This window comes from Ctenopharyngodon idella, chromosome 18 (assembly GCF_019924925.1).
Source record: "Ctenopharyngodon idella isolate HZGC_01 chromosome 18, HZGC01, whole genome shotgun sequence".
NCBI lineage: Eukaryota > Metazoa > Chordata > Actinopteri > Cypriniformes > Xenocyprididae > Ctenopharyngodon > Ctenopharyngodon idella.
The window spans coordinates 24354065-24367292 of NC_067237.1; the positions used below are offsets into that span (position 1 = coordinate 24354065).

General features: G+C 38.3%; 2 protein-coding genes across 3 annotated transcripts; one reads left to right on the top strand and one right to left on the bottom strand.

The window, feature by feature from the left end:
* Positions 1–1336: 1336 nt before the first annotated feature.
* has3 (hyaluronan synthase 3) lies at positions 1337–10725 on the top strand. Of its 2 annotated transcripts, XM_051871148.1 has the most exons (5): positions 1337–2049; positions 3588–4052; positions 6488–7117; positions 7671–7772; positions 7870–10725. In XM_051871148.1, the coding sequence occupies exons 2-5, from the start codon at positions 4044–4046 to the stop codon at positions 8797–8799; spliced, it is 1671 nt and encodes a 556-aa protein (XP_051727108.1). In that variant the 5' UTR covers positions 1337–2049; positions 3588–4043; the 3' UTR covers positions 8800–10725. The 2 variants fall into 2 exon arrangements, with proteins under 2 accessions (XP_051727108.1, XP_051727109.1); XM_051871149.1 differs by lacking the exon at positions 3588–4052.
* Positions 10726–10957: 232 nt separating this feature from the next.
* On the bottom strand, positions 10958–12529 carry chtf8 (CTF8, chromosome transmission fidelity factor 8 homolog (S. cerevisiae)). Its single transcript, XM_051871150.1, has 4 exons — positions 12455–12529; positions 12268–12357; positions 12073–12190; positions 10958–11850 (listed from the first exon to the last, which is right to left on the bottom strand). The coding sequence occupies exons 2-4, from the start codon at positions 12288–12290 to the stop codon at positions 11617–11619; spliced, it is 375 nt and encodes a 124-aa protein (XP_051727110.1). The 5' UTR covers positions 12291–12357; positions 12455–12529; the 3' UTR covers positions 10958–11616.
* Between the last annotated feature and the right edge of the window lie 699 nt (positions 12530–13228).

Genomic DNA, 13228 nt, shown 5'->3' on the forward strand with positions numbered 1-13228 from the left:
GATTCACACTTAAAATTCAGTTTGTTGGCATCGATAGCCTAGTGGTTAGTGCGCCGACGTGGTGCAAATGCGTTTACGGCGACCCAAGTTCGATTCCCCTTCTCGAGGTCCTCCTTTGCCGATCCTGCCCCCCCTCTGTCTGCCCAATGCTTTCCTGTCTGCTCTCTACTGTCCTCTCCAAATAAAGGCACAAAAAGCCCATAAATATTACTTTAAAAAAAATAATAATAATTTTATTCACTGTTTTTATTGATCACAAAAATGAAAAAGACAAACGTTTCAGCTCTCAACCTTTAGTGTGAATTCCATTATTTTGTGATACTGTCAAAGACTTTGCAAAAAGATTATTACTGATGGATGGAGTAGTCACTCTGTATATTAGTATCAATATTACACCTGACAGAAAACGTACAGCCATATGCAAAAAAAGCAATGCTTATTTTACCTGAAATTTTGCTTGTATAGTAGCCTTAAAAGGATAGTTCACCCAAAAATAAATGTTGTCATTACTCACCCTCAAGTTGCTCCAAACCTATATGAATTTCTTTCTTCTGATGAACACAAAAGAAGATATTTTGAAGAATATGATTAAACAGTTAATGAATCCCATTGCTTTCCATAGTATGGGGAAAAAAATAATATTATGGAAGTCAGTGGGTTCCATCAACTGTTTGGTTTCCGACATTCTTCAAAATATCTTCTTTTGTGTTCAGCAGAAGAAAGAAATTCATACAGGTTTGAGGGAGAGTAAATGACAGAATTTATTTTTGGGTGAACTATCCCTTTAAAGGCACACAGTGTTTAATTCTAAGAGTCAGAGAGAGAATATATTTTGATATAAGTCAGCTATTGTATCATATTCATTGCACCTGTATTTAAACCCATATTCAGGAAGTGTAATACAACTAATACAACTGCCGTGTAGTGGCCAGCCACCCAGTTGGAAGTCATAAACTTTGTCTCAGTGTTTCTGCAAAGGAACCTCACAGGGATCTTGAGGTGTCTCTGATAATTGCTTCTCTGGTTAAGATCCAAGGACGTTCCCACAGTAAGGGGTAAATCAGTGACACCACTGCGCAGCACTGAAGCCAGGCCGATGGAGCTATCTAGTGGAGAGTCACACTTTCGCCTGCCTTCCCCGCAAACCCCATAATAACCTTCCCATGTCTGCTACTCAGCCAGGAATGAGCCATTACACTAATTACTCTTCCTGCCATGCAGCAGAGTTGGAAAGAGAAAGGGTGTAAGCGTGTTTTACCTGGCTGGTGAATTTCAGAGGGGTCGTTCCGAAAACAGAGCAAGTTTTCATTGGGTGCTGCGAGAAGATGACACTGAGATCGGAATGTTTGGAGATGCCGTGGATATTGATTAATTCCGAGCCTGCTGCAGTCTATCTTTCTCTTCCTTCTCTCGCAGATCTCTTCATCAGCCGGTGTTGGACCTGCAGGCTGCCAGCAGGAGGGGTACAGGGAGGGGTGATAGATAAATAAATAACCCAATAAAGGATGCATTGAGAGGGTGTGTGTGTAGCCAAGAGGAGAGGGTGCCTGCTCAAACAGTCCAGAGTCTTGTTGAAGGCTGGCTGCACTGCAGAGCAGGGGGAAAAGCACAGAGAAGGGACCTTGAAGTTATTTCGGCTGCACTGCAGAACGATGTCACTGCAGTACAGGACTGACACAGAGGCATGAGGTCCACCGGCGGACCCCCGTCCTCCTCGCGCCAGGTGAGAACTTAATTCAGAGCTGATATCGGAGGTCTTCATGCCTCGGGACTCTCTGGGAGGAGAGGGAGGGAAGAGACACAAAAAGAAGGGGAGGGAAGCAGAGGAGGAGGAGGGTGATGGTGCTGTATTTTTGGATAAGGGATCTCCTGAATTAAGTGTGGCTGGAATAAAGATGTAGTGTGAGCTGGAGGCTGAACAAGGACAGTGCTGTGCTCCACTGTGGTGGAGAGGAGCGGAGCAGACGCCTGGCAGACACACACTCGCACACACTGACTCCACCAGAGAAGAGAGAGAGAGACCACCGTCACAGCTGCGGGGCTGGGAAGGTAAGAGACATTTAATTCAACTTGAGTTTCGTCTTGTGTCTGTGTTTATTGTGGGAAGTGGATGAGATATGAAAGCATGCTGCATAAGAGCTCTGTTATATGTTCATTGTGTGGTTGTATGTGTGTGTGATACACAAAATTGAGAGAGAGAGAGAGAGTCAAAGCATGGAATTTTAGGTTGGGTAGGTGTTTTTTGCACAAATAGGCTAGTATAAGCTTGTGTTTGTGCAAGGCTCTAAACTGCATGTAGCAACTTAAAATAAATTATGTGTAGAACTTGAGGGAATCTGTGAATTGATAAGACTTTTAAAATTCTCGTATGTGTGTTTTTAGTTATTACAATATTAGTCCTAGTGGACTAAGATTGGCCTTGGTTTCTTGGCACCCTTGGTAGTGCGCTGAGGCTGAGTAACTAAGTGGGCAGCAGGACGGAATAAAACGGGAAGGTTTCAGAATAGCTTGATTAAGGAAAATGACGTCTGTTTAGCTTTCCAATTCATCATACATTGACAACACAAGGGTCTAGTGAAAGTTTCAAAAGTGTTTGTACAATTTGCTAGAGACCAAAATAGTATTTAACCCAACACAGGACTCTAGCCTGCTGCAAGTACTGTGTGTGTGTGTGTGTGTGTGTGTGTGTGTGTGTGTGTGTGTGTGTGTGTGTGTGTGTGTGTGTGTGTTTTCTTCTTTTCCTTTTTTTTCTAGAAATCTAATGCGTTTTATTAAGTTTCTTTAACAGGATTAAGATTCAGGTTATTATTTTGAATATAATTCTAGTGACTTCACTATTGTTAAATCAGTTCTATATAAATGAATGTGAGCATTTAATTATTAAAAAATAAGAAATACCTGGTTTTGGGCCATTTGAATGTTAGATGTGAGAGGATTTATAAATTTTAATTCACAAATTTGTGTAATCTTTGTGTTGGCTGATATTCATTTTATGTGACAACTTCTCAAATATCAATAATATTTTAAATTAAATATTTTACTGTTTTACTTTATCAATATTACTTGTAATAATATTTTAAAATTAAATAAAATATTTTATTAGATTTGTTAATATTTTGCAGTATTTTCCAAGACTATCAGCACTTTTTATTTATTGTATTTATTTATTTATTTATTGTATTTATTTTTATTTTGTTTTGTTTTGTTTTGTTTTGTAAAGTAAAGTTACTAGACATTTTTGACTTTCAATTTAGAAACTGACGAGATGTATTTAAGTCATTTACGTTTTTTGTATGAATTTAATTTTTAAAGTATTTTTGAAACACTTGAGATCCAGACAAAAAAAAAAGCATCACTTGTTTGGCCCATTAACAATGTAAAGAAATTGAGTGTATAAACCAGGACTTTTAGTTGAAGAGCTGTGACCAATCACATCATGACTGTGGAGAGTGCGGTTTAAAAGTGATTTATATCTGGGAGTCTCAATTGATCATTACTTCAGTTGAGCATTATATTTATAATGCATATTAGTATAGTGTACTGGTACATTCTTAATTCACCCAAACTCATCATGCTCTGCCTTCCAGCCATTCATCTCACTTCCTCTCACCTGCTGCCCTCCCTCTTCAGTCCTGGTGATTCCCAGCCCCCCTTCATTCCTCTCCCACATCCTCCCTTTGTCAATGTCCTGTCTTGCATCCAAAGTCCTCATTCTATCTGGTCCACACCTGAGAATACACTGGGAAAGAGGCTTTAGCTGGACACCCCCCTACCAACCCGCAATGCACCTGTGACTACATACAGCACTTTTGGATCCTGTCTACTTCTGTTTCATCTGAGACCACCTGCTTCTGTCTAGTCTGAGAATGCATGATTACCCATGATCATCCCTACCATCAATCACAAGAGAAACAGACCTGAGAACAACGTCCTCTGTTAATCACTGGGAAGCTTATGGAATAGAATTATTAAAAGCAAACTAAGGATCTGAGATTATTGAGCTCTCATGGATTGATCTCCACCCGGGCTGTGAATATCTCATCATGACAACAGTGAGTAGCTATTGACCTCTGACCTCTTTTATTTGTGGAAAGTTGAAATATTACTCATCTTCAGTCATTAGGTTAGATACTGACATATACTCAGACATCCAGTGGTTACAATGTTAATATCATGCAGATATTAACATTGATGTTTTATTGTCCTAAATAGTTAAAGTTTAAATGTCTTATAGATCACCTTGTGACGCCTCAATAAATGCATTTGCCACTATTCTTGAATATGCATCTTGAGTTGACTTAACAATTCTTACCAAGTGATCAAAGGCGGCAGTGTGAACACCTTTCATCTCACATATGGTAGTGGGTTTGTTTGCCGTGTTTGGGGACTGAGTGATGGTTGGTGTCTTGTTGAGTATGACATGGGGCCCTTCTTCATGTCCGTCCCTTTGAGCTAACAAGCCTCCGGAGGAAGATTCCCTCTAATTAGGGTCAAACATAACACACTGAGTGGATCTGTCTGCTGTCTCTATCTCACCCTCAGGGTCTATGTTGTCTTTGTTCACATCACAAGGTGTGTAGGATAACGCGAGAAAGGGAAACATCCATTATAGTGTACAAGCAATATTAGGATTTATGGCTGTTCTAACTAGGTACATTGCTTGTTGCATGTAACATGAAACCCAAATTGATAATATGAAAGGAACAGTTATGTATTTCTTGGAATTATAAGATGTAAAACAGTTGAGTACTGGTCTGACACAGCTGTAAATAACTGTGGGAACAGTCAGTTACTGTGATAGAAAAATAAACACCCACTTCAGTGGAAGTCAGCGTTATTTCTGCCACTCTTCTCCGTTGCAGTGGCTGTTATGATATAAGGCCACTGAGTGAAGCGGTTCTTTCTTCCACGAGAGGGGGAGCAGGAGGCAATTGAATGAATGAAAGGGGGGGATTGTTCCCTAGTCTGGGTGCCACTGATTACCTGCCAAACTCGGCCTAGCCTTTAATTAAAGTCATTAACCTGAGAGAATGAGGAAAAAGTGAGAAAGACAAAGAGAGAGTGACTGAGAAAGAGTTTCAAATGAGGTTTATAGTGTTCTAATATTGTCAGTTGTTGCCATGTGTTTGTAATAAATTCAAAATTTTGAATCATTCTTCTTTTGACCACTTCTGTTAATGGGGGAATCTCACAAAGCATGTCAAAATAAAAAATAATAAAATTAAATTATACCTTATATCAAGAAAATGAAGCCCAAGTTAGGATTTTTTTTTTTTTTTTGCATTTTTTTTTCTTTTCTTCTTTTCCCCCAGTTCTTATTACTCTAATGTGAAACAATTCCCATTCTCATTACCATAATGCAAATGTATGCAATATTACATTATTTAAAAAGTAGGTACTGTGTACATCATGGTAGTATTTGTTGTACTGTCTTTAATTTATTTAAATTTTATATAAAAATAATATTAATTATGCCTATACAAAATTATTTTTATGAAATAGAATATAATAAGAATAATAAATGGGGATAATTACATTGGGGATTACAAACAAACTCAAAAGTAAATTATCTGTATAAAATATCTGGAAAAAAATCCAAATAATGGGAATTTGGAAGTAAATGTGTAATTGCCAAAAATCTTAATGGTCCTAAAAATCAACAATTTTATTTAGTCAAAATATAATTTCTTTCCTTTTATTTCTATTAATTTCTGTTATGTTATTTTATGTTAATTTCTTTCTTTTGATTTTGGGGTGAATTATGACCAGTTCATGTTGTTGTGAGACACTTTAATTTGAATTCAAATAAAATTCTTATTACTAAAACTACTAGGATATTTGCTATTGATATTTGCTGTTTTTCGATTTGTGCTTTTTCAAAACTGTTCCACTATACACTCTAAAAAATAATGTTGGGTAGAAAATGGACAAACCCAGCATTTGGGTTATTTTAGCCCAGCAGTTGGGTTAAATGTTTGCCCAAACTGCTGGGTTGTTTTACTTAACTCTTATTTAAAAATTACTGTATTGCTTGCTTAAAATGCATCCAAAGTATGTTGGAAATTAACATTTATTTATATGTTTGTTTAATTAATTAACATTTATTAATAAATTTAATGAATAATAAAAACAATAAACATTTATTAAATTGCTTATTAATAAATGTCCACCTTTTGATTATTATTGTTGCCTCTAGTAATTATGTGTTGGGTTCATTTTAAGCCAGCTCTATAGTCATTTTTAATCAATAGTTGGGTTAAATAAAACTGCCCAGCACGTTGGGCAAACATTTAACCCAACAGCTGGGTTTGTCCATTTTCAACCCAACTTGGGTTGTTTATAACCCAGCATTTTTTAGAGTGTAGAGAAATTGTTACTGGTGGGAGGGGAGAAAAGAGGAAATGGTCAGGTAAGGAGGGAGAACAAGAAAAGGTAAAGATGTTTCACTCTACCCTTAGTTATGATATCTCTTTTTCTCTCTCTTCAGATGCCCTCTCGATTTGGCACTGCGGTGCGGATCTTCATCACCACCCTATTCGCAGCAGTGGTGCTTTTTGCTATCCTACTGGCCTATGTGACCGGTTACCAGTTCATCCACACCGAGCAGCACCACCTGTCCTTTGGCTTGTACGGTGCCTTTCTATCCCTCCACCTCCTCCTGCAGAGCCTCTTTGCCTTTCTGGAGCACCGTCAAATGCGTGGCCCTTCCAGACCTCAGCACCTGCGTCGCACCGTGGCTCTCTGCATCGCAGCCTATCAGGAAGATCCGGACTACCTTCGCAAGTGTCTGCGGAGCATTCGCCACATTTCTTTTCCCGGGCTTAAAGTGGTGCTGGTGGTAGACGGAAATCGGCAGGAGGATTCTTACATGATGGACATCTTCCAGGAGGTGATGGGGGGAGTGGAGCAGACAGGCTGTGTGGTGTGGAAGGGGAATTACCATTGCGACGGGGATGGGGGAGGAGGGAAAGGCTCGTTGCATGCCGAGGAGGCTGCACGCGTGGCCAGGGTGGTGCGGAGCTGCCGTTACTCCTGCATCATGCAGGAGTGGGGCGGAAAGAGAGAGGTGATGTATACAGCCTTCAAAGCACTGGGAGATACTGTGGATTACATACAAGTAAGTCTAGACACCATTAACAACCTAAAAATTCAATAAAACAGAAAAAGTAATGCTTGAATAAATGTTTACACAATAACAAGACAAGTAACCCTTCAAGACTTGCTTACTTGTTGCTCTTGGATGGGCCAAATAACTTTGACTTTAAAAAACATTGGATTTCGTAATTATCGAGCCTACAATTTACTCTAACACTTCATAGTCTGCCATCACCCCAGAGTTCCCTCAATGTCACTGTAATATGAATCCATGCAGCATTGAGGTCAAAGGTCAGTCTTATTACTTACCTTCACCTGTAGTCCTGAGCCCACCTGTGCGCTGTCATCAGCTTTTCATTGTTTCGGCATATGATTGATATCTTCAGAAAGATGACCTTGAAACATCTGTGGACCAATGTCTATGGTGCAACTAGTTCCTTTGCAACAGTCCTTGCATTGTTCACAGTCATTGTCAGCATAAGCCCCAAATAACTGAAAAGGAGTAAATAGTTGCATATGAGTTAAAGTTGCAGAGAGGTGTTCTAAATCATGGTATATATCTCTTGGTTTTGCAGGTATGTGATTCGGACACTGTACTTGATCCAGCATGCACCATTGAGATGCTGAAGGTTCTAGAGGAGGATCCGGAAGTGGGTGGGGTGGGAGGAGATGTTCAGGTGAGAAATTTGCCTATTTTAGTTTTAAATATCAACAAAACAAGTTTTCCAGTACGTTTCTTCTTCATAGATTACCCACTTTCATTGTATCTTTCAGATTCTGAACAAGTACGACTCCTGGATCTCCTTCCTGAGCAGTGTCCGGTATTGGATGGCGTTCAACATAGAGCGGGCTTGCCAGTCCTACTTTGGATGTGTGCAGTGCATCAGTGGACCTCTGGGAATGTACCGCAACTCTCTTCTCCAACAGTTCCTGGAGCCCTGGTACCACCAGACCTTCCTAGGAAGCAAGTGCAGCTTCGGTGATGATCGGCACCTCACCAACCGCGTCCTCAGCTTCGGCTACAAAACCAAGTTCACGGCACGCTCGCAATGCCAAACCGAGACACCGACGCAATACCTGCGCTGGCTCAACCAGCAGACCCGCTGGAGCAAGTCTTACTTTCGAGAGTGGCTCTACAATGCGCTTTGGTTCCACAAGCACAGCCTCTGGATGACCTATGAATCTGTGGTCACTGGGTTCTTCCCCTTCTTTCTGGTGGCTACAGTCATCCATCTGTTCTACCGAGGTCGGTTGTGGAACATCTTGCTCTTCTTGCTGACAGTCCAACTGGTGGGAATGGTGAAGGCCACCTATGCCTGCTTCCTGCGGGGAAGCCTTGTCATGATCTTCATGTCACTGTACTCTCTACTCTACATGTCAAGCTTGCTGCCTGCCAAGATCTTTGCCCTGTTGACTATTAACAAAGCAGGTTGGGGCACATCAGGCAGGAAAAAGATAGTGGTGAACCTTATTGGAGCTGTGCCCGTGACCGTGTGGGTGGCCATACTGCTCGGTGGTGTGGTTTACACCATTTACTGCGAGGTGCAAGAGCCCTTCACTGAGACTGAGAAGGCTCTTCTTATCGCGGGCACCATCCTTTATGCCTGTTACTGGCTCATACTTTTGGTGCTCTATTTGGCCATAGTGGCCAAGCGCTGTAACAAAAGAGAGGAACAGTACCACCTATCCTATGCTGAAGCCTAGCATAGTCTCTACATGCTGTCAGGGCTCATTTAAAATGGCCTAGAGTCTTTACCTGGTGCTGCAATCCTGGTTATAATTATGGATCATGTGTAAGTCCAAGACTGTCGGTTGTTAGTTATTTGAACTATGTTGGCTACATTGTTAGCTATGGCTACATGAGAGCTTTTGGACACAATCAAGAGCTTTTGAGAAAGCCATGATTTACATGAGTTAAAATCAGGAATGATGCTTTTCGTGATTATAAAGCACACATTGAGGAGGCGTCAGCCAAGGTGGGCACAAAAAGTAGAGCCAAAGGTTAGTGTAAGAGTGATAAGTTAATGTAGTTAAGCTGACATGGTCATATTAAGTTAAAGTGTTATATTGGTGCTTGAACATTTAGTTATACAGAGTGTGTACTGTCAAGGTTAGACAGGTGTGTGCTAACACTTAAAGAAACCTGCATAAGACACTAACTTGGTCTTACTCGCCAAACCCAGTCAGTATTTTAATGTCTTTAATGTGACAATCCAGCATAATTCTATATTTCATCATTCAATTTTGTGGTGCTTCTGATACTTTTGTGGTGTAACATGATAGAACATTGAAGGAAAAGCAAACAGCATTTAAATGAGAGTTTTATGATACTCCACAAAGATTTACTACACTGTAGGCTACATGTTTACAGTTCAAGATTTTTCCAGTTTCAGTCAATAAATAGTGTCAGGCAACCAAAGAGGATTTTCTCTAGCATCTAGAATGTTCTGTTCCAGCATGTTTGGGTAGAAAAATGAGCCAAGTTTTACCTGGATTTTTACCGTATTCTTCTTTTTACCTACTTGGCAAACTTGGTAGAAGTATATAATAAAAAATATCTTATTTTATTTTTATTATAGATTGAACAGGAGTTATAACTAACATAATACAATTGTTCCCCGAATCCTGAAAATATTGACTTAAGAACGTTTGGTGTAACTTCAAAGCATAAAAAGAGTGTTATATGAAAATGAATATCCAGTTTTGCTGCCTGAACCTTTTTTTTTAATGGTCATTTAAAAAAGAAGATTATTTATGAAAAGTACATAGGGGTGAATTCAGGTTGATTGGGACACTTTTTCCAAGTCATCTCAATGGCAAAGGGGTGAATTCAGGGTGATTGGGACACTTTTTGCCATTGAGATGACTTGGAAAAAGTGTCCCAATCACCCTGAATTCACCCCTAAGTATCAGAATCTGGCCACCCTGACAAGACTCTTTCCTTTAACTTACAAACTTATGATTCCTAATAATTGAAATAAAATGGTCGGTTAGCAAGAGAAATAAATATAAATCACATGAACTGAACTTTTTTTTTAATTTTTTATTTTTTTATGGCATGCATAATTAGTTGGTTTTAAAGATTACCTTATATGGAGCCAAGGTATACAGTGGATTTTCATTCCAGCTTTTTTCCCACCCTCAGCCCTCCTAATGCAACAATTAACAGATTTACTTCGGTAACAGTTCTCCATGAATGCTAACGCTAACTTTTTCTGCTCCCCACCCCCCAAAACAGACATTAAACTCTGGCAGAGGTATAAACACTGAGGCTAGTGTTAGAGAGGAGCTTTAAGTTTATGAAACATTTGCGCACTTGACTTTTACTTGTACATTACATGTGTGATAACTGTGTCTTAACAGTGAACTGCTGTGGACTGCAGCATCCTTTTAAGGCTGCAACATTACGATGATAACTTTGATAACACAATGCAATTATGAAACCTGAATTATCATTTGTTTACAGTCAAACTTGCAATCTCATTGTTCACATTTTTGTATTTTAAGATTTTATGCAATTCATTTGTAGACTGGGTGCCAAATTTTTGGTCTTTAATATGCTCCTCAGGAACAGAAATCCCTGATTGCGGGGCTTAAAAATGAATAATAAATACACAAATTGGGTTCGAGCAATATACAAGAGGTTGAAACAGCCACATTTACAGTGAAAAAAGCTGTGCTTTTTGCTGTGCTGTCTGCCAAACACAGTACCAGTACATTCATTTTTAGATGGTAAAGCTTATTTAACCCATGAATACTAGGTTTATATCAGTGATTATATTGTAAAGTAATATATATTTTTGTAAAGTAAAATTCAAAGATATTTTAAACATGCAAGAATCCTGACACGTATCAGTGTATCTGCATTTTCCTAGGAAACTTTATTTTATGGGAAACATGTTAAATTATTTTCATAACACTGTACAGATTAGGGAATTATAAATTGCAGTATTCATAATCCATAATGGGAGAGGTTACACGTTTTTAACAAAAATGCAGTTGTTTTACAGATTGCCACTGGCAGCTTATGTCTACTACTCAAGTGTTGATGAAATGGCAGCATTTAGTCTGGGTGTCACAGCTAACCTGTACTTCTACATGTGGACAATACCTAGAAATAGACATCATGGTCTTTTAACCTCACATGAATTTTACACATTTGTTTTATGTAATTATGTACATTTTGCTGTATGTAAGAAGGGATTCTTTAAAGTTTGACATTTCCCTTATAATTGTTTTTGCAAACAATTGTAACTGATGTTTTGATACAATAAACTTCAATTCAAGAGTGAGCATTTTTTGAGCAGTCTTTTTTTTCATTTTCAAATTCACTTGAAGCCTATTATATACAATTTCATACTTACAATATTCATATTTGTATACTATTACTGTCAATAAACACACAACAATACAACAATGTAAACAAATGTACTAAGATACTAATCCACCATTCCAAACCACATACTGTTACAAACCTAGAATCCTGTGCTGATCAATCAGTCTCTCATATCTGGACACAAGTTATACTTTCTTCGGCACATTAGTGATGATAGGTTTGGGTCGGGTTTTAAAGATGAGCTTCTTTTTGATGAGGGCGGAGACAGTGTAAGATGTTGGTTTCTCTTGGTTGGTTTCCATGGTTTCCTCTGCATCCTGAGGGAGTCCAGAGTGTTTCATTAAAACAGCAAAGGGCTTCTCCAGTTTGACCTGTTTTCCATAGAGGATGTGATGTCCGACTATAAGGACTGGTACTCCCTTGAAGAGAGGACAAATCAAGAATTTACCATAGTTAAATAGGTATAAAAGTGGTTTTATAATTTTGCCTCTTTCCATATTTAATCCATATTTAGTCTTTTAAATAGTACAGAATTAATAATAAAAAAAACCACACTTAAATATGCACCTCAAAAAATACAATTTCTTATTTTTCTTTTGATTTTGGGCTGAAATGTGTCCAATTATTAGAGAAAGACAAACCTCTTTAGTGTAGTGCAGATCCCCCATCAGATTTCCTGCTAGTCCAGTATTCTGTCTGGACACCATTTCTCCCTGCAGCTCCACCAGCAGCCATTCAGCTGGACCTTCACCAGCATTACTGCAGAACACATCGAAAAGCATTTTCAACGAGCAGTTTTAGATCATGCTCTGTAAAAACTTAGCTTTTACACCAACCTCGAGATGACTATTTGAACCATTCTTTATCTGACCCCTCTGTCAGGACTCACAAACACCTTATTCTTCCTGTTCTGTAGACCTTCTCATCTGAAACGTCGTCAAAACAAATCAAATATTACAACCACAAATAACTGTCTAACTACATGAATGTACAAATATATACTACAGACGTAAGTACACTCACTTGTCAGGTCCTTAGTTTCCCGCCAGTTGGAAGTACATTTCATTTCAAAATAAAAGTCCTACTCTAGCGTGAACCACTAGAGGGCAACCGAGGATCGTCTGCATTGCTCAAGCCTTTCTTCTTGGCACTGCTTAGGTCTGACTTTCTTCACTTGTATTCATTAAAGCCTTTCTCCATGCCAAAACGAACTCACATTTAATTGTACCAAGTATAGAAAAACAATAAATAAATAAATAATAATAGTAAAATAAAAACCAAAAGCCAGAGACAATCAAATCAAAGATTTTTTTTCATAGATTGTTCATGGATTGTTATAGTGGTTTATTGCAGACTGACAATATTTAAAAAATGAACATTAAAATTATTACTCTATTTGGAAAACATTACCTACATAAAATAAACTATATGTCAATTGCAAACAATAATAGATTGGTTCAACAGACTTATATATATTTATATTCCTTATTTTCTTTAAAGATGAACAAAAAACAGTTTTTTTGTTTGTTAGTTTTTTTAAGATGTAAGACTCAAGAGGTATAATTTGATTAGTATGCATATATGGATGTATACATTTTGTAACTATTTTTCCTTTCAATAAAAATTCAATAAAAATGTCTGACTTACGTAAACAAGAGAAAAGATAATGTGGCATTAAAGTACACACGAAATCAAAATTGACCTTATTTATTTTGTTAGCTCAAACTGCTAGTTTTGTGGTGAACAATTCATCCGTGCAAGTCCATCCACACAAAAAAAATTGTTTGGCTTCGTAAT

Coding starts and splice junctions, on each gene's coding strand:
- chtf8 (XM_051871150.1), bottom strand. CDS start 12,290: ATGGTTCAAATAGTCATCTCGAG. Junction 12,191..12,267: donor GTTCAAATAGTCATCTCGAG/GTTGGTGTAAAA, acceptor TGTGTTCTGCAG/TAATGCTGGTGAAGGTCCAG. Junction 11,851..12,072: donor ATCTGCACTACACTAAAGAG/GTTTGTCTTTCT, acceptor CCTCTCTTCAAG/GGAGTACCAGTCCTTATAGT.
- has3 (XM_051871148.1), top strand. Junction 7,118..7,670: donor ATACTGTGGATTACATACAA/GTAAGTCTAGAC, acceptor TTGGTTTTGCAG/GTATGTGATTCGGACACTGT. Junction 7,773..7,869: donor GGGTGGGAGGAGATGTTCAG/GTGAGAAATTTG, acceptor TGTATCTTTCAG/ATTCTGAACAAGTACGACTC.